The sequence below is a fragment of the Anguilla anguilla genome, chromosome 16, assembly GCF_013347855.1.
Source record: "Anguilla anguilla isolate fAngAng1 chromosome 16, fAngAng1.pri, whole genome shotgun sequence".
Classification (NCBI taxonomy): domain Eukaryota; kingdom Metazoa; phylum Chordata; class Actinopteri; order Anguilliformes; family Anguillidae; genus Anguilla; species Anguilla anguilla.
Genome location: NC_049216.1, coordinates 33,977,165 through 33,997,327, shown reverse-complemented (window position 1 = coordinate 33,997,327; position 20,163 = coordinate 33,977,165). Strand labels below are relative to the sequence as shown.

At 43.2% G+C, this 20,163-nt stretch overlaps 2 protein-coding genes across 2 annotated transcripts; both read right to left on the bottom strand.

Moving 5' to 3' along the window:
* Nucleotides 1-1,840: 1,840 nt before the first annotated feature.
* LOC118215776 (troponin I, fast skeletal muscle-like) lies at nt 1,841-8,797 on the bottom strand. Its single transcript, XM_035396769.1, has 7 exons — nt 8,518-8,797; nt 6,081-6,109; nt 5,342-5,378; nt 4,288-4,416; nt 3,657-3,746; nt 2,631-2,807; nt 1,841-2,283 (listed from the first exon to the last, which is right to left on the bottom strand). Exons 2-7 carry the CDS (start codon nt 6,086-6,088, stop codon nt 2,188-2,190), a joined length of 537 nt encoding a protein of 178 aa, XP_035252660.1. The 5' UTR covers nt 6,089-6,109; nt 8,518-8,797; the 3' UTR covers nt 1,841-2,187.
* A 2,696-nt stretch (nt 8,798-11,493) lies between these two features.
* On the bottom strand, nt 11,494-16,515 carry LOC118215775 (troponin I, fast skeletal muscle-like). The gene is made up of 7 exons (XM_035396768.1): nt 16,451-16,515; nt 14,129-14,161; nt 13,606-13,642; nt 13,224-13,352; nt 12,720-12,809; nt 12,408-12,584; nt 11,494-11,966 (listed from the first exon to the last, which is right to left on the bottom strand). The coding sequence occupies exons 2-7, from the start codon at nt 14,134-14,136 to the stop codon at nt 11,865-11,867; spliced, it is 543 nt and encodes a 180-aa protein (XP_035252659.1). The 5' UTR covers nt 14,137-14,161; nt 16,451-16,515; the 3' UTR covers nt 11,494-11,864.
* Between the last annotated feature and the right edge of the window lie 3,648 nt (nt 16,516-20,163).

The window sequence follows — 20,163 nt, the reverse complement described above, 5'->3', positions numbered from 1 at the left end:
GCCTCAACATGAGAACACACCCATGCACTTCAACCCCCCCCCAACACCCAACCCCCACCCCCCACCCCCTCGCCTCAACATGAGAACACACCCATGCACTTCCACCCCTCCCCCCCCACACCCAACCCCCACCCCCCACCCCCTCGCCTCAACATGAGAACACACCCATGCACTTCAACCCCCCCCCCCCCCCACCTCAACATGAGAACACAGCCATGCACTTCAACCCCCCCCCCCCCCCCCCCAACCCCCACCCCCCCCACCCCCCCCCCCCCCCCTTAACTGTAGGAGATGTCTGTGATTAATGTGCTTCACACTTGTTTTTTCACAGCTTACCGTCCAGGCGTAAAAAACAAGAGTCCTTTTCAATCCTGCAGTGGATGTTTCTGTTGAAAAAAAAAAAAAAGAGTACAATAATCATAAACAAATTTTTTTAAATGGGACAACTGTTGCAACTATTTTCAAATACAGCTCATATTTACAGATTCTTTTCTTTTTTTAATTGATCAATTTACATGATCATTTATAACACGGTAATCCTTCAATGGACAATTTCTCACAGCCGATGTCTTTGTATGGTATAAATTGCATGATGTACCTATAAAAAAAAATTGTCATTTATGAGTCCTTAAACTACAGGATTAAAACTTGCTCAAACAACAGATGTGTTCAGTGCGATGTATAAGGATGTAATTGAAGATCACCTGACTTGGCCTTTCACACATGGGTGATGGACAGGGCAGGCAGGACGGACTCTGGAATCCAAACATTATCATTCCACAGCAGAACTGACCTGAGGAGGAGTGCTCCATTCCTGACCTTTGACCTCAGGGGGGCATGAGCACTTTCTGTTTGTCACATCCAACTATTCTTGCTATGAAAATAGTTATGACCGTTATAGTTGTTAAAATCATTTTGCTGTTAAACCTAAATGCACAGAACAGACTGCTTTCTGTTTTGTATGCACCAAAATTATGGAATTCCTAACAACAGTACACAAGACTCCTTGAGTACTTTAACATCTCATCTTAAGACTGTTTTTGTCTTAGTACCTTATTTTGTTTATTTTTATTCCATCTAATTTGCCTCACATTTTATCTTCAATATACTTTTTTTTATCCCCCTTTTATTTTACATACACACCCTTAGATTGCTCAGTTTATTTTACTATAATGAGCTGTGAAGTATTTTGTGATGATGTTTCCCATGTACAAAAGGTAAATCAAAGAAATAAACGTGCTCACTCAAGTGTATTAACTGATGATTGGGTACTAAATCCCACAAACAATAAATTATAGTTTTATTGCATTAATGCATGAAGGCTCATCATGCTAAAATAAATGAATATTTTGACGTAGCACACTGACAAAGGCTTAGGCCAAAAGGTTTGTGCATGCTGTGCCTTCATACATTAATGCAATAAAACTATAGTTTATAATATTCTAGAATGCTGTCTGTCTGTTTCTCTCTTTCATCTATGTATAAAATGTACCATACAGAACTTATTATTGCAGTTATAAAAGTAATAAATAATATTGCTATTTACCCTAACCCAATCCATGTCCATGCTGCATAATCCATTAATAAAAGCTTTATAAGATCCAATCCATGTGCATACTGCATAATCTCTTAATAAAGGCATTATATATCACAATTCAGGAGCATTCTGCATAATCTATTGATAAAAGCATTATGAAGTCCAATTCATATATTAACTGCATGATCTCTTAATAAAAGCTTCATAAACCCCATGATTTTCAACATGCAGGAACACTGGGTCTGAATTAAATAATAGGTACATACAGCACATATAGTTACAGGTTTGAGAGAAACCACACCATTTGGTTTTAAGACATTTCCGTTAGATGGTTTATTTACACAAGTCAATTTTGGCACTGTAAGTTTCACTGACTTGATAAGCGGTGATGTAGTTTATACAGTCTATGTACAGAGCACATGAACGCTGCAGCAACACATTTCAGGCTTATCTGAGGAAACCTGCAGACGCACAACATTTTTACACTCGCGTAAAACCAGCCAGAAAGAAAACGCTTATGCGCAAACAAAAAAAGGAGATCGTATTTTAAATTAAGACAACGAGTGAGAGTCCCATTTTCAAAGCACCGTTTGACTGTTAAGAAGAGATTTGAGTAAAGTGGTCTACGGCGCAGTAATAAAAAATTAGTTTTAAGACTCCGTCTCAAACATTTTCTTCCGGCCGCCCATCCCAGCCTTGTCCTCCAGTTTCTTACGCCAGTCGCCAACGTCGCGTAGCTCCTTGTCCTAAAAGGAGAGCGTCGTTGTAAGCAGCAGACAAGACAAGAAAGTCAAACTCGTATTTCTTCAGTTTACAACAAAAAGGTCAACAATGGGATGTCCACAGAGGATATGAAAATGATTGGTCGGAATAAAATAAATATTTTCTTGGCTTGAAAAAAAAAAAGACAGATTATGTGAAAGAAGTAAGAAGATGCAGTAAACCTAGGCAGGTGAGTCTTAAAATCTCACGTGTTCTGTTGGTCAATTATATTTCCCACAACATGCTATGATGTCACTGCCACAGTGACATCATGGCATGCCGTGCCATTTTGTATCGCAGTGCTGCACAGTCACCAGCAGAGGGCACCCACCTCCTCCTTGACCTCCTTCTTCACTTGCTTCAGGTTGGCTCTCAGGTCCATGGTGACCTTGTGCTTGGAGCCCAGCAGGGCCTGGAGCATGGCGTCCGCAGACATGCGCACCTTCTTCAGGGGGGGCCTTTTAAACTTGCCCTTCAGGTCAATGATTTTAAAGTTCAGCTCTGACACCTTCGGAGAAAGAGGAACAGGACAACAGGGTGTCACTGGGGGGGGGGGGGGGGGAGAAGGGGTGGGGTAGGAGACAGCAAACCCTCAGTTCATGTGTACTTTGCGTCCTCTCCGGTTCTCAGCTACAGGTTGGTAACAGAACCTTCTAGCAGCGCTGTAAAGTCAACCAACTACAAGTCCAAGTTGAGTCTCAAGTTTCCAGATCCCAAGTCCAAGTTCAGTCCCAAGTCTCAAGCACTGAAGGCCAAGACCGTGAACAATCCAAGTCACCAAACCCAACCAGTACAAGTCCCATTCCAAGTTCTCTCTACGCTTCTCATATTAATGTCCCGAAGCTACCAACAGGAAAAAGCACCACATTTTACAGCTATTACAAAATTGACAAAAATCCCTCTTTTATTTATTGAGGCAGTTTGAACAGCCAGCCCTATGGATCTATGGACTATGGATCGGTCTCTGTCAGTTTGTTCATTCACTGGTCACACTCTAGTATTCTGTGTCTACAAGAGCTACAAGGAGTATTATTAGACCGCCACCCAATACTAAACTATAGTACAGAATGTTTGCCGTCTCAGTTTTGCACCAGGTCAATGCCCTTATTCTTTAGAAGAATCATCAAACTTGAAAGTTCTGGCTTTGATGACAGACAGATGGAACTCTGTATGCCTTCAAGAACACATGGCTGAGGATCCAGTATCTGGGGTCAGAGGTCAGTGTTGCCCACCCAGGTCAAAAAGGATCTTGGGTAATGTAGGCAACCATGACCCCCCCCCCAATCCAGGAAGAAGACTATCCTGCCAGAGAGAACTGGAAGGAATGCAAGCAGCTGACAGATGGGAAATACTCCACCTCCCTGACGACCAAGTTGACCTTGCACTCAAGGTCGTATCGCTCTTCATCCACCACATCGACTTTCTCGTGGAGCTCCCTGCAGAGTTCCTGAAAAGAGACATTCATAACTGGAAAAACCCCTTATAAACACTATACTACAGTTCATAATTATGCATTTTGAGCATGGCATCCTTTTACAGGGCAACTGACACATTTTATGATTATGATGTCTTATACTGAATAATCTGTTGATGAAAGTCCCTTCCAAAAAAAATACAAATAAAATAACACGTATGTACATACTGGAATGTTCTTTCCCAGTACTATACACTATGCATATAATAAAAGCAGACAAACTCTCTAGATTTAGAAAACAAAGTATACCTGCAGAAACTAAATCACCCCACTTCAGCCAAATGTCAGCCAAATATCAAGACACTGCAGCACTTGACAATATATGTGCAAGTATACACATTTTTGACACTTTTAGTTAAAAATAAATATAAAGGAGAGAGAAATGAGAAACACCTTCATTGGTCCATCTGTTACCTTTAATTATTCTACAGTCACAGGAAATGATTTGATTGGTTAATGTTACCTTTAATTCTTCTATAGTCCCAGGAAATGATTTGATTGGTTCATTGGTTACCTGTAATTCCTCCAAAGATGTGGGGAGGACCAGGGGAGGGCAATTTTCTTCCATGTATTTGGCTCTCATCTCAGCCTTCTCGACCACCTCTGCCGCCAGCAGGTCCATGGCTACCTGCAGCATCGCGCTCTGTGGGCCCGTGTATAAACGGTTAATGTTAAAAGACACCGGTTATCCTTTTCCAGAGAGCCTTTCAAACTCTTAGCAGTGAAGGCTTTAAAAGATATTTCATTCTAAAATTTGTGTTCATTCAAAATCTGCAAAAATTGAATTTTAGTATATATATTTTTTTATATGCATTAACCCCTATTAGTATGACTAGGTGTTCCTCGTAGATGCTGAAAACATCACAATTCATGCAATTATGTTTTCTCCACATTAAACTTAAACTTAATCCTCCCATATAATACCAGGACACCACCACTTAGCTTCATTCCACAGCTAACATCCAAAATGGCTTCCTACTGCCAACATCCAAAATGGACTCCTTCTACAGCTAACATCTGAAATGGATTACTCAATTCAGTTTGACTAAATATCCATTTGTGTTGGTGTGTACCACTTTTACACAGTAGGGTTTTTCACACTGAAAGTCATTTCAAGATTCAGATGCACGCTGAATTTTTAGAATGATTTCAGTTGGTTTTTAGAATGCACCACGCAAGTCTTTGGGTCTTATTGATTGTCTTACAAACTTGATTCGTATTTTACATCTGAAATGATCATACTGTTAATGGGGGTATGTTTCAATTGTATTATGCTTTTTTTAATGGGTCATACTGTTTTAATTGAGGGAAGGGATTATTGATGTGACTGTATTATGTAAGTGTGTATGTACAGTATGTGCATATGTAAGCAGGTGTACGTGAGTCTGGATGTATACGGGTATATGTGTATATGTACGTATATTTAAATGTGTGTTTTCACGTGGACCCCAGGGAGAGTAGTTGTTGCCGTGGTAACTAATAACGGGGATCCAAATGAACAATAAACTGCTGCGGGTTCTCTGGCCGTAAGCTACAGCAGACGGAGGACAGGCGGCAGGTGCGTTTACCTTCATGCTGTGTTTGCGGCTCGAAGACATCCTTTTGCTACAGAGAAAGGGACAAATCAGCATTTATATTATTATTATTATTATTATTATTATTATTATTATTATTATTATTTATAAAAATGAAAGAGGCATGTAGGTGCATATTAGCCAGAACTGGGTCAAATGCGTATTTGTTTGGCAATCAAATATTTTTCTGTGCTCTGTTGATCTTGCCTGGTGTAATTGAGCCTGCCAATATGACCCGAAGGCGGGGTTTGCTCTTTTTTGAGAGTATTTCATTGGTTCCAATAAACCAGACAAGATCAGTAAAGCATAGGAAAGTATTTGAATCCAAAACAAATACGTATTTGACCCAGGTCTGATATTAGCAATACAAAATATGAGCAGTGAACTGACCTACTGAGTCTGCAGGGGTGCATAAATAAAACTATGGCTAAAAGGAGCCTCTAAAGCTGCACTTTGTTTAAGTACCCAGATAAACTTCTCTCAGTCATCCCTTCCAGCTAAAGAATCTGCACATACAATGCACTGAATTTCTTTTTTTCCCCCCCAATGGCTATGAAACAACTGTAATTATGCATTCGATCACAGCTAACAATAAAGCATTCAGGTCAGGCTGAAACCAGACCCCGAGTGTTGGAGTAGTCTATCCACTGAATATGGTAATCCACATCTTGGAATGAGTGACAACCATTTGCAATTTTTACGCCGTAAAAATAAAAACAGAGCAAATACTTACTCAGCCATCTTTCCCGTTTATTTCACACACTGTAATGAAAAAAAGAGAGAGAATTCAGTGGATTTTAACGATGCAGTAATCAGGGATAATTTAACTTCATTTTAAAAACACAAAATGATTCCACATCCCTATCCACAATAACACCACGTACACTCCTGCCCAGTCCACTACCACCATCGACAACACCACAGTTACATGGCGAACATGTCACTGAGGAGTTGGTATACCTGCAGGTGACATGGTGGAGACAAACTAGTAGCCCTACTCATAATGTATGAATACGTTAAAGAACTAAGCACAATCAGACTGTGAAGAAATGAAAACAATTTTAATTTACAGCGTGGAGAACTTGTAGACTCAAATTGAAAGAGCCAGTATTTAATTGAGCACTACAAGGGGACACAGCTCTCAATTAATTAACAGCATAAAGTTTTATAGCAAGCAACAGCGTGGTCCCTGATGACTAGTGTCACTGAGCATCACTGATGGCCAGCTCACCCCATCTCTCTCTCTGAGGATATCTTAGCCACCGTCTTGGGCCACTGCGAGCAGAATAATTTGAGGCGAACGAAACACTTCTAAATTTGGTCAGGATGAGGCGCGCAAGAAATGCTCTGACAGTTGCTGCATTATAATAGGCCGGCCCCCGTGAGGTTGCTAAAGCCTGACTAACCCCCCCCAAAGGTCTTGGAACGTTGTTAAAGTGGCCAAGACGTGACTCCACAGCTCAGGAATAGCCATGGCTCAGAGACGCGAGCGCTTAAAACCGTTACCATGACGCTGCCCCTCTGGGACTCTAATGTCTAATGTCCGACATCTGCTCCTTTAAATAAGACTGAGCCTTCGCTCATTAGGTTACGACTACAGATGTTCCATAACAAAAACACAAACCACTGCAGCCATGTAATCTTACGACTGGCCCATTCCTGTAAAGATCTTCACTGATTTCTGAGCTTGATTATTTCTTTTTCTTTTTTTTTTTGGGGGGGGGGGGGGGGGGGGGGGGTTAACTCCTAATGACACGTCTCCCATAGCTAGGACCATAGACTAGGATTTCAACATTTCTGTTGAAGCTGGAAGGCCGTTGGGCTCAGCTGAACTCTGAAGAGAATCCACAAGCGTTCTGTGCATGTGAACTGAATTAATATTTTCTGCGGCATCAGCATGTTCTCCTGTCAGTTGGCTGAGAGGTCCAGACGTGGGGGGGGGGGGCAAACAAATGGGGAATAATCTGCTCTCAAATTACCCCAGAAATCCATTAACTGGGGTACCCCCCAGAGGAGCAGATAACACAGCTCATCCACAGCACCCAGCAGACAGTCGAAGTTGGATACTGGCTCTCAGACAGATTTCGGAGTGACAGCGTTCACATTCAAATGCTGGTGTTGACAGCAAGGAAAAAGCTTGGCGGTTAACTTTCTGATTTACAGCTCGCTTGCGGGCATTCGGTTTCAGCGTGTCCCAGCGGTTAGTACGTCAACCTTGGACTACAATATACAACCGATCTCCAGAATAAATACACATATTCTTTTAATGCGTCTTTTTGTCCTGTTTACAACACATTTCTCAGGGTTTTGCCAATGTCTAAATAAATCATAGGGACAATGTGAGCACAAAATTACTCTTTAACTTGGCACAGCCTTTTGGTTTATAATTACAAATAAGTGAAGGGAACATCATTTCACAATAACAAAAAATACATATTTGTTTCATAATATATTCATATTCATAATTATTCTGCATATTATGGCCAGTGATCTTTACTTATCAGGTTATTTCAGAGATTACAGTCAAAGTCAAAGGCAACACTACTGTAGATTTAAGACACGCAACTTATTTTATGTCAGTTTACTTTGTTTTATTGATTATTTCGTATCTTTCAAAAGGCCCACAACCTGCAATTCAATTACAGTCAGTCTGGATTCCTAATTAATTTTTACTACACTCTTATTATTTTGGAAAGGACATTCTCTTTGACAGCAAATTACATGCACATACTGGGAGGAAATAAAATAATTAAAATAAAAATAGAGAACTAATTTTTACAGTACAGTCCCACTCAAATTTTCACAAATAGAACAAATATGGCCAACGGCCTCAGTTCAGCACTAAACTTCATACAACACTTGATGAAGGCCACATTACCATCACAGTCTATATTATCATTATAAATACTATTAGCATTACAAATACTATCAGCATTACAACTGCTATGGGGTGCAATGAACTCTCCCAGTAAAACATCAGCAAAGATGAATCCTTACCAACACACTCAAAACCCCACAATGCAACTGAATCCTGTGCATTTTACAAACACACTTTTTTTTTTTTTTAGAGGGCCAGTTGACCAAGGATTCTAGTGATGCTCCTCCCGTTACGGTCAGTCAGAGAGGCTGAGCAGATATCGGCCAGAGCTGTGGAAAGCGACGTTTCTCACCTTTAAGAGGAAGAGGAGGAGGAGGAGGAGGAGGAGGAGGGGAGCGACAGGATCGATGCAGGGGAAGGGCAGACACTGCCGATTCGATGGTCGGCGCTAACGCTAAGGAGGTATTTATTGCATTCGGCGCGACGCGGCCGCAAATCCCCACCGCCTCTATATGGAAGAGGATTACCGCCCGGACCAACTGCGCACCAAGGTCATGAAATACGGTACCGTCCTTCTCGCCCAGGCCTCCATTATAAATAACGCGTCCTTCAAGATCGGCATTCTTATTATCTACGCAGGCATTTACTTATTCATTCAGCCGGCCAAGATGTCCGCCTCCTCCTTTTGAAATGCGTTTGCTGGCAGACCACGTGACGCGGCTCGCAGTCAACAGCCTGCAATCCGAACAGCAGCTGACTCTCGATCTGTATGTGAATCCAGAGGTGCGGCCGGGTTGGGGGGGGGGGGGGTTTGATCCCCCGCCAGGGTACTTTCAACACTGTGATCCCATCTCTATCTGTGACCCTCTCTGTACTGTGATCCCATCTCTATCTGTAACCCTCTCTGCACTGCGATCCCATCTCTATCTGTAACCCTCTCTGTACTGTGATCCCATCTCTATCTGTAACCCTCTCTGTACTGTGATCCCATCTCTATCTGTGACCCTCTCTGTGCTGTGATCCCATCTCTATCTGTAACCCTCTCTGCACTGTGATCCCATCTCTATCTGTAACGCTCTCTGCACTGTGATCCCATCTCTATCTGTAACCCTCTCTGTGCTGTGATCCCATCTCTATCTGTAACCCTCTCTGTACTGTGATCCCATCTCTATCTGTAACCCTCTCTGCACTGTGATCCCATCTCTATCTGTGACCCTCTCTGCACTGTGATCCCATCTCTATCTGTGACCCTCTCTGTACTGTGATCCCATCTCTATCTGTAACCCTCTCTGTACTTTGATCCTACCTCTACCTGTAGTCCGCTCTACTTCCCCCCCATCTGAATAAAGTAAGTACAGAAGGAGGAGGATGGGAATCTATTCTTCATCCAAAAATGCTTTTGTTTCAGGGGCCCAGCTTAGATATGATAATCGAGCAGTACTGAGTTTTGCCAGCTAATTTGCAGTGTTTGATAAAATGATTTTGCCGCACTGCTTTAAACTGTGTTTGCTTCACCCCCAAATGATCTCTCTCGGTAATACGCAAGCACTCACTGCAGTTTCTGAAAGGTGGTGAACAGCAACGGTCTCCGGGTCCAGATTTCACTTGCTCATCTCATCGCAGAGGGAAATAATTCTGTTTAAAAAAAAAATAAAAAAAATAAAAAAATTTTTAAACTTACATTCAGATAAAATGATGATAAAATGACAAAACTTTTATGTCAAAGTTAAAACTTATACATGGAGTAATTAACTCCCCATAGACTAGTTCTCAGCATAACTTTGTTCATTTCTAGGAATCTGTGCTCACACTGACAGTTCCTTGAATTCAGAGAATTCAATCGTTTCAGAAAAGTGCTGGAAAGTGGAAATGTGCTCAAAATACGAATATTTCAAAAGGCTGTAAGGCATGTCCTGTCAAATGCCGCAGTTGTATGTTTTTAGGACCTATTACTAATAAATTAATTGTTCAAAATAATTGAAAGTTAAGATAGTTAAATAAAACCCAGATCACACCAAATTGGCTAGCACATGCATTAAGGTGTGTGCAAAACATTTAATCCTCAGCAGTACTGCTGGAATGTGCCTAAAGAGTGCATTGCCCGTGTGCGAGCCAATCCACTGCATTCAAGAATTTAACAGAATTTCCTTCAGCAGTATTAAAGTAGCATCCATTGTTAAAGATGTGACTTACTTTAGACGCAGAGTTGGATTCTGCATCCCTGTCCTTTCACCCCACGTTTTCATGGAGACCCCCAAGGCAGGCATCACCGTCTTCAGGAAGAGCATGATGGGTAAACCTGTAAACAGAACCTACCACCTCTTCTGTGTGTCCCAGGAACCACCCTGCCTTTTTCTCTGTATAAAATTACCCTCCCAAATGACTTCTAATCTGAAAAACTCATTTGAAGCTCACGTTAAGGGACTTCCTTAAATGGAAAATTCAGAATGTCAAAACCTGCAGAATAACTATATGCAACACATACAACATGCAATGTAGGTGCAACACACAGACAGATATGCATATAATTAAATATATACACAGACTGAGATATGCATAAAAGCATAGATATCCATGCATAAACTGATAGGTAAGCAGAAACAGTTTAAAAAAACACAACACGGTACCTTAAACTGTTGTAGGTAGGGAGGTAAGATGGGGAGAGACCATGCTAGCTCAACATTAGCTAAAGATCTTACATTACGACATGGCCTGAGGCCTTCAGGTTTTTCATTTGGAATTTAATTCATTTAATCAAGTAGGTAAAATGAGAACATGGTTCTCTTTTGCAGTGATGACCTGGGGGATCGAAGTGGGAGGGGAATGCACAGGATAATTCATCCAATCAGACAACAGGATGTGATTAGGTTGGCACTGGGCAGCCAATCAGATAGCAGTGGGTGATTAAACGGGCAATGGGCAGCCACTCAGATAACATGGGGTGATTAGGTGGGCACTGGGCAGCCAATCACATAGCAGTGGGTGATTAAATGGGCAATGGGCAGCCAATCAGATAACAGGGGGTGATTAGGTGGGCCCTGGGCAGCCAATCACATAGCAGTGGGTGATTAAACGGGCAATGGGCAAGCCAATCAGATAACATGGGGTGATTAGGTGGGCACTGGGCAGCCAATCAGATAACAGGTGGCACTCGGCAGATGTAGAGAGCCAGTTTACCCCTTTGCTTTCAAAAAGAGCTGTGGGATCTTTAATGACCAGGGTGAGTCAGGACCCCGGATTAAACGTCACATCCAAAGAGCAGCGTCTTGCACAGGATAATATTTCCATTTGGTTTCTATTATAAATAAATAAATCAATAAAACATAAGTATCCTTCAAATCATTTATTTACACATGCTGCAAATTACATGAAATATACTTCTCAGCAAAATATATTTCCCCACTTGAGTGAAACCATTTTTAAAGCGGCAGGCAAACGCAACAGGTTTCAAATCAAAGGTTGAAAAAAATGGGCAGAGGCGGGAAAAGATGAAAAACCTAAAATGGCTACAGATACTATACCAGCCTCTGCGCCTGTCCCAACCTCAACACACCAAACAACCGAGCATCGCCAATTTGTGTAAATAACCCAGGAGAATGTTCATTAAGACTAAAAAGGCCCAAAATCGGGTAAAAGCGCGAATCGACCAAACCGAGCGCAACTCAGGAAAGCGCCAAGCAGCCAAGGTAGCAGAAGCCACTACTGAGCCGCCTCTGTCTCGAACATCTTCTTCCTGCCGTCCATGCCGGCCTTGTCCTCCACGTTCTTACGCCAGTCGCCAACGTCGCGCATTTCCTTGTCCTGCAAGCAGACAGTGAACAGATGGCGAGAAGGAACTGTAAGTACGTAAGTTTCCAGAACGAACTAAAAAAAAAAAAACTGTTTGAAATCACACAAATCGTGGCTAATATTGTAAACTACGGACATTTCATGTATAATAGGTGTTTTACAGCTGTTCTGTGATATGTGAAAATCAAGTAACCTGTGTTAAGCAGAAATTTCCTGCATTAAGACAAATTTCACGAACATTGGTTGGGAATTAAGCAAATTATAGTAGATTTGAATCTGAAGTTCTAAAGACATGTCCATTTGCTTAGACATGGACCTTCCCTGCACCAATAAGGCGGCCCTGCGGGCGTATCGTGGCAACATACAACAGCAGCCAATGAGACATCTCGGTTTTCATAACCATGTGCGATTCTGTGTCGCAGTACTCCCCAGTCACCAGCAGAAGGCACCCACCTCCTCCTTGACCTCCTTCTTCACTTGCTTCAGGTTGGCTCTCAGGTCCATGTTGACCTTGTGCTTGGAGCCCAGCAGGGCCTTGAGCATGGCGTCGGCAGACATGCGCACCCTCCTCAGGGCCGGCTTCTTGAACTTGCCCTTCAGATCGATCACTTTAAACTTCATGTCCTCGATCTGGCCGGCAGGAAAAAGAGGAGGGACACAGGAATATCACTGACCTAGCCCAGTAAGTGAGGAATCCTAAAAAACTGCTCCCGTGAGCCTAACAGAAGCCAAACAGGAAGTTAAGGAACCGGGGAGGGCCCTTACCTCTTTGGCACACTTGTTCATTTTCGTTTCCAGGTCGTATCGCTCCTCATCGATCGTATCGATCTGGTGGTGGAGTTTCTTGCAGTATTCCTGAAGAGGAAGGTTTTTGGGGGGGACACAGGTGTTTGTTAGACACATGGTCAGGTGATGGTACACAGGACTGAGTCCTTATTTTCACTGGTACGTGTGAAATTTCGCTGCCCACAGGACGTCCTGGAGCCCAGAGGAATGAAAACGAAGCACCTAATAAAACGAGTGGATGATTCCCTCCCTCCTTTATCTACTTTTTTAAATGCACCACTCCTTTATTACTTCTCTATTTTTCTTCTTGATGTTATTCTTCTTTGGTTGATACGTCTGTGATAAATGCTTCATAAGTCAATTTCCCTAAAGTTCAAGTTTGTTTGCTGCTTTAAAAATGTTGATCCTGCAAAAAATTAATTAAAAAAATAATAATAATAATAATAATAATAATAAATAAATTTGAATGGAGCGACTGCGTACCTGTAATTCCTGTGTGCTGTGAGGCAGAGAGAGCGGGGGACAGTTCTCTGCCATGTACCTCACCCTCTCCTCCTCCTGCTCCCTCTCCTCCACCTCCAACAGACCCTTCGCAATCGAGAGCATCAAGCTCTGGGGGAACAGGGCGAAAACGTTTGAGTGAACCATCATCATCATCATCATCATCATAACCTTAATCAAGGCTAATGTAATAAAGAGAACATTGGCATGGCTGCACTACATTCCAAATCATTTCAGCCTTTTGTTTTTTGTCTTTGCGCATTAATAGTCGCTCAGACACGTCCTCCCGCAGATTTGGATTCTACTACTGGGACAGATTTGCAGTGTTGACATCGTGAATAAGCTCTCCTGCACCTGTCTTTACCTTCAGATTGTGCTTACGACTCGTTGACATCTTCTTCCTGTTTGGGTCACAGATAGACAGGCGATTTCATTGGGTTATCACAGTTCAATAGGTTTGTTTTAAGTCACATACTGTCCAAAAGATGAAATACTGAAATTATCCTCATCTGTGCATATTCTAGATGGTGCATTGTTTACCAAGGTAACATTATGGATTGTTTTTTTAAAAGGGAAACCCTTTTCATCGTCTCATACATCGTGTCATAAATCTCATATTGTTTTTTCACAGGAACACTTCTAATAAGAAAAGTAAGAACAATCTAAGAAAACTTCTGTGAATGAGGCCCAGTTACTTTTAGACATAAATAGGTACACAAGAGGTTGGAAATGTTATTTTCTAAATGTTAGTCTTTTGGATAAATGCTGCATTAATTCACACCAATAAGGGAACACATAACAAAATGCCCCCCAGCCTAATTACTAGCCAGTATTGTAGCAATAGCAGTTACTACATCGACAGCGAACAATGCAAGCAGTGTACTTACTCCGACATCTTGGCAGTCCGTTTGTTTCACACCCTAAGGAGAGAGACGAGCAGTGCGCATTTACTTCACTTCTGCAATAAACCTTTCAGCTCCATTTATAAAAGAAGCTGCCATGCATTAAGACCGATATTTAGCGCTGGTAAAACAGGGCCCCCGATTGGCTATTTACAAAACATTCCATTTTGCAATCGGGTATTCTCACATTTACGGGCTGTCATTAGCGGAGTCCACATGGAAATGCACTTGAGACTAATTGTACCGTAGAGGGGAAATATTATCCACAGCTCGGGCAATTTAGCTAAAGCGCAAAGGCGTCGTGTCTAAATTTAGTCAGGATGCTCTGTGCCAGTTGCCAGTCGGGTATCACAGTTATGATAGGCTTGCCTCCCGGGAGATTGGCAAAAAAAAAAAAAAACGGATGCCGCAAAGGACAGTGCCCAGCCCACTTTCTTGAACTTTCTTGAGCTGTCCAAGACCACGCCACATCTCTGGAACAACTTGCGCGTCACTTTCCCAATACAAAATCTGCGCGTGAGCATAGACTTCCTGCTTTCTCTAGATTCACACTCACATTGCATACTTTTTGCGATACAGCCACATACTCAATAAAACTGAACTGAGCTGAAGCCAAAAGGAAATGACTAATGAAGGGAATCCCAGAAACCACCTGAATAAATGTTAAGCAAATGTAGAACTGAGCAGAAGCAGATAAAACCTCCAGATCTTAGCGATGAAGCTCGTACATCACTCCAGTTATCGAAAAGGAAAACATCATTAGTTACATCACCACGTAATGAAATATTGGGTTTCATCCATATCCCCTTTGGGATTAACGCTCCCTTGAGGTTACTGCTCTGCTGCTTCCAGCCAGCCGGGAATATCAGTCTCTACCCAAAACATCAGTCACAGAATAAGCCGTAATGATTAATGAAATAACGCTAATGACGGCTTTCATGACCACACAGCGCTTTACAGAGAACGAGAGGAGCGGAGAACCTCATCACAGGTTTAATAACAGGAAACGTTTCCACAACCTAAAATATGATGTTAAATTAACTGAGTGGTAGATTTAATTCGGGTCGCTTTAAAAAATAAAAATTAAAAAATTAAAAACATGTTCAATAATGACAGTAATGTCCCATTCAGGAAAAAGGTTCATTGTGAGAATTGACGCCTCTTGTGTACAGTGGCGTTAACGCGGGGTAACCTGCACTGATCACTTCTCGGCCCCGAAAATACCAGCGGCATACATGCCTGCACAAAACCATCTTCCCTCCCAGCCTCTCTCTCCTCCTGCCTCCTCCTGCCTCCCCCCCCCCCCCCCCCCCCAACAAGTTCAGGAGATTTCAGGTGAGCTCTCAGCTTGAAAATAACATTGATAACCATTACATGTAACTCAAAGATGAACACAGGCACATTGCTTTTGAGACAAGGAAATCCATCCAAGTCATGCCATACCATCATATTGTAAATTACACTAAGACACCTCGATCATGTAAAGTAACTACAGACCCACAAGCACAAGATATACGTTCCTCATTTACATCACATGCATACTTTCGACTTTTGTCTCAATTTAACTAGCATTAGATTTTTCAAATCGAACCTTCATTTACATTCAAATGTTAATATTTACATTTTATTAACCAGCAATATTATAGCAAAAATTATTGAAATCAGACTGGTCATGACAGATAACACTTCAGACATGATCTGTGGATCAGACTCTCTAGCTTCCTTGTCCCTTAAAACAGTGACTCCACACGTTGCTTATCTTCAGCACCAGAAACTCAGTTGGTCACAATGCCAGCCACACACATGCATCAGTTTAACCATGGTGACAGGCCCCCTTTTCCAGGTGTCTTAAACCGTAAAATCCCCCCAGCGAGGCAGAAACAGAACAGACAGTGGGGCTACAGAAAGAGGGAGCAGCTACACAGAGAGCAGCTAGAGAGAGAGAGCAGCTAGAGAGAGAACAGGTAAAGAGAGAGCAGCTAGAGAGAGAACAGGTAAAGAGAGAGCAGCTAGAGAGAGAACAGGTAAAGAGAGAACAGCTAGAGAGAGAGCAGGTAGAGAGATATCAGCAGCAGAGAGATCAGCTGAAGAGCAGCTACAGAGAGAGCAGTGAGAGAGAATAGAGCTACAGAGAGAACACCTAGAGAGAGAGAGATAGCAGCCACAAAGAGAGAGCAGCCACAAAGAGAACAGCTACAGAAAGAGGGGCTACAGAGCTACTGGGAGAGCAGTGAGAGGGAGAGCAGCAACAGAGAGAGCAGTGACAGAGAACAGCTACGGAGCTCCGGGGAGCGCATCGCATCTCACCTGTAAGAGAAGCTGTAGATCAGGGGACTGAGGGCTGGGGCGGGATGGCTGGTCAGTGAGTCGACAGGATTGTTTGGTTTATATTGCGGTCTCAGAGGAACGTGGAAGTGCAGTAATGCTGTTTATGGGAGTGGGCTCTTCTCCAGGCCAATGGACTGGGGGAACACCCGAAACCCTATCTACAGCCCCCTGCCCCCTCCCCAAATCACCCCCCCATCCCAGCTCATTCCATTATAAATAACCCCCTCCAATAAGATTATTCTTACCCTATTAATTCGGTAGACAGCACCCTTTTTAGCCAGAGGTGGTGAAGGTCCCTCTTGTTCTGACAGTGGGGGGGGGGGGGGGGGTCAGCAGAGGGTAGATTAAGACTGGACAGATAATAAGAGGGTGACAGGGAGAGAGAAAGAGTGAAGTGAAAGAGAGGGAGGGAAATTTAGACAATGGAGAGATACAGCAGGGATACAGCAGAAGGGAGGTAGGGGAGACAAGCGGACAGAGTTTGAAGTGTCAGGTGGTCTAATTTGGTCCATTTCCACTCACTCGGAAACATCTGAAAAACCCAGGGCAGAGGCGGCAGCGCTGCGGGGGGAATCTCAGGGCGACGCCCCAGCCTCACGCCCCAAGGGAAGGGAGGAGGAAACCATTTTTAGAAGAGCTCCACTTTGGGCAGCACTGGCCCCAACACAGCGTAACCACAGCAACATCCCATGAAGAGCCTGGGGGGGGGGGGGGGGGGAGGGGAGAGACAAAAAAAAAAAAAAATTTTTAGACAATCTGAGCTCAGGTCAAGTTCTCGGACAAGTACTGAAAAGGAAAGAAAGTGCTCTGCCAATAGGGAGCCAGGTTGACGTCCATCCTCTTACAGCCAATCACAGCTGGGCTCAGAACCCACCAGGGGTATGGAAGATGAGGAAGTGAGCGGGCCCTATTTTCAGTCCGTCGCAAAATGGCTTCATCCACAGCACTGAAAATGTCGCTCTGCTGCCCTGCCATGGTCAGCCTCTCGGGTACGATAGCGAGGGAGTGTCCTGGCAAACGGGGGGGGGGGGGGGGGGGGGAGGAGGAGGAGGCGTACCTAGGTTCCAGCGAGCTTCAACCAGAGCCGATGCACGCCAAAAATCACCGGGACACTAATTCAGCAGGTCTGATAACAACGGAGTGAAAGTGAAATCATAACTGGGCAATGAGTTTAATGAACATTCAAATGCGAGTAGTAAAATACTCACCAGGAGAGATGTTTTCCAGGTGCAGAGTTCGGCCACCTCCGCATCCAAGGTCAACGGACTCTGGCTGTGAAGCTCCAGAGTATTTATTTTCACTTTTTGGCACCATCGCACCGGAATTGTGACATCACATCCTGTTCTAGTACAATTAAGGATGTACATCATATCCTGTTCTAGTACAATTAAGGACCTCCTTTTTGTATGTGTGGGAGATGAGAGCAGGTGTTTAAACGGAGTATTGATTTTGGTCAGATTTTGGGCAAAGTTGCGCCATTTTGAAAGGCCAAATACTTCAGTTACTTCATTTTTATTTTGCTAGTCTCAGTGTCTTGTTGATATACTTGACATATATAGATACATAGTTTTCTACCGGACTTAATTTAATTAAAATAAATTCCACACAACCAGTCACAGACAACTGTATTAATGAGCCAGATACGAGCCAAAATTATGCACCATCTCAACATGATCATTTTAATATTTGCAAATCCATATACAAATACATATGACTTTAAACACATGGCACAAGGGAGAGAGGAAAAAAAAAAAAAAAAAAACATTGCATACTTTGCGATACGCTTTCCAATTCATTCAAAATATTGTGGGGTCAACAAGAGATCGCCTGAGAGTCAAAAATTCTGGAACAACAACCTGCCAAACAAGAAAATATTCAGTTTTAAAATTCAAATGTACATCAACTACAGCTGCCACTTAATAAAAGATCTAAAAAATAGTCATTGTTACGCACTAGTCGGGTAAATATTACGAGAGTGAGATTTGAGAAACGTCTGATTCTGTATTACGAATGGCTGGCACAGATCACCACTACACTCAGCACTGATAACACACTGTATCCCACCCGACCTGTGGGATACAAAGCTGGACAACACACAAACCATGTCAAATCGCAAATGACTTCTGCCACGATGTGTTCGATGTGTTCAATGTACAGGGCTGGTTTTCGGCCTACAACTACAATAAAACTCCATTATTCAAAGAGTCCAATAAGAGTATACAGAGTATATGTGAGTTTCACGGCACAATCACGCAGGAATATTTCAAACAAGGTGCACAGTTACAGCGTCAAGCCACGGAGCTTGTCGGCTGTAAACCAGAAACAAAACCATAAAGTAATAATTGAAACAAAAAAATAAAAAATAAAAAAAATATTACAAATACTAAGTTCACAATTTCATCACCAGAGTGCGTTCTGTGTGTGGCCCAAGCCTTGTATCTATGTGCGTCATAGTAGCATTATGACATCACAACAACAAGGAACTAACAGCTGAACGTTGCCATGCAACCGATGGAAGCCTGGCTTTGGAATTCTTCAGCTCACCAAGATTCTTCCAGCAAACTGCAGGGTCCTCCTGACGCAAGCAGGTGCAGCCTGCAAGTGCATTTTTACATAATCAGTGCAATATTCTCCCCCTGTCACAACTGAAATCCCAACTGGACCCTACTAATCTTCTACCGATATGTCTCTCACACAGACACCTGTGCACAGAAAAGCAGAATCAAACGGCCACCTTTTCCAAAAGCACCAAAGCGTTGTTTTTTGTTGCACTTGTTCCCCCCCCCCCCAAATGGCATTTAAAAATAAAAATAATAATAGGTCCGGGACAACAGTTTCCTCACAGAGGACATTACCCTTTTCAAGTTCCTTTTGGCTGAGACAGCAGGAAGGAGCTGAAGGAGGAGATGAGCGTTTCTGAGATAGTGGACTGATCAACCAGCAGAAGACCTGCAGACTCATTTCCTTCACTAAGACGCGAGCTGTGATGGTGTTAGCGCCGTGCTAAAATATCCCAGTTCATCACGCCTCACAGGCTGCAAGGCTAAAACACAAACTCAGACCAGCAGACCGTTTTGGCAGAACGTAATTTCAGAAACACTTTTAAATGTTACGGTCAGATTCAGATTCCACACCCTCTGGAAGATCCTCTCCCCGCCAGTCACACCATCCCAAACGCCCTTCGCTCCAACAGATCGGCTTCGGTGCCGCATCTCATCCAAGAGTCAAGAGTGAGAAAACGTGAACCGTTCCAGTTTTTAAAATACTCCTCTCTCCTCCTGGTCTATCCCCAAGCAGATGTGGTCTGGGGGGGGGGCTGAGGGAGGGGTAGAGGGGTTGGCTGAGGTCTAGTCAAACATTTTCAAAATGACAGCTTTTAAATCGCTTTGTTCTTGATCTGTGCTGGAGTCCAGCCTCCCTGTGGATGCAGATCAACGCGAAAGCAACAGAGACCAGTTTGAGCTCCGGGCCAGTGATGTGGGCGCAGTGCGAACGCCACTCATAACCCAACGCAGAACCGGGTCCACTCTGCAGAACCGGGTCCACTCTGCAGAACCGGGTCCACTCTGCAGAACCGGGTCCACTCTGCAGAACCGGGTCCACTCCGCAGAACCGGGTCCACTCCTCGCACGACCAGAACCCTCGGAACCCGACGCAGAACCCGCTCCACTCCTCGCACGACCAGAAGGCTC

Bases quoted from the DNA above. Each gene is read 5' to 3' on its own strand.
- LOC118215776 (XM_035396769.1), bottom strand. The intron at 4,417-5,341 runs GTAAACGCACCT...ACGGGCCCACAG, and splicing joins GCCGCAAACACAGCATGAAG to AGCGCGATGCTGCAGGTAGC. The intron at 3,747-4,287 runs GTAACCAATGAA...GTCTCTTTTCAG, and splicing joins CATCTTTGGAGGAATTACAG to GAACTCTGCAGGGAGCTCCA.
- LOC118215775 (XM_035396768.1), bottom strand. The intron at 12,585-12,719 runs GTAAGGGCCCTC...CCTGCCGGCCAG, and splicing joins TGAACAAGTGTGCCAAAGAG to ATCGAGGACATGAAGTTTAA. The intron at 11,967-12,407 runs GTGGGTGCCTTC...GTCTGCTTGCAG, and splicing joins AGAAGGAGGTCAAGGAGGAG to GACAAGGAAATGCGCGACGT.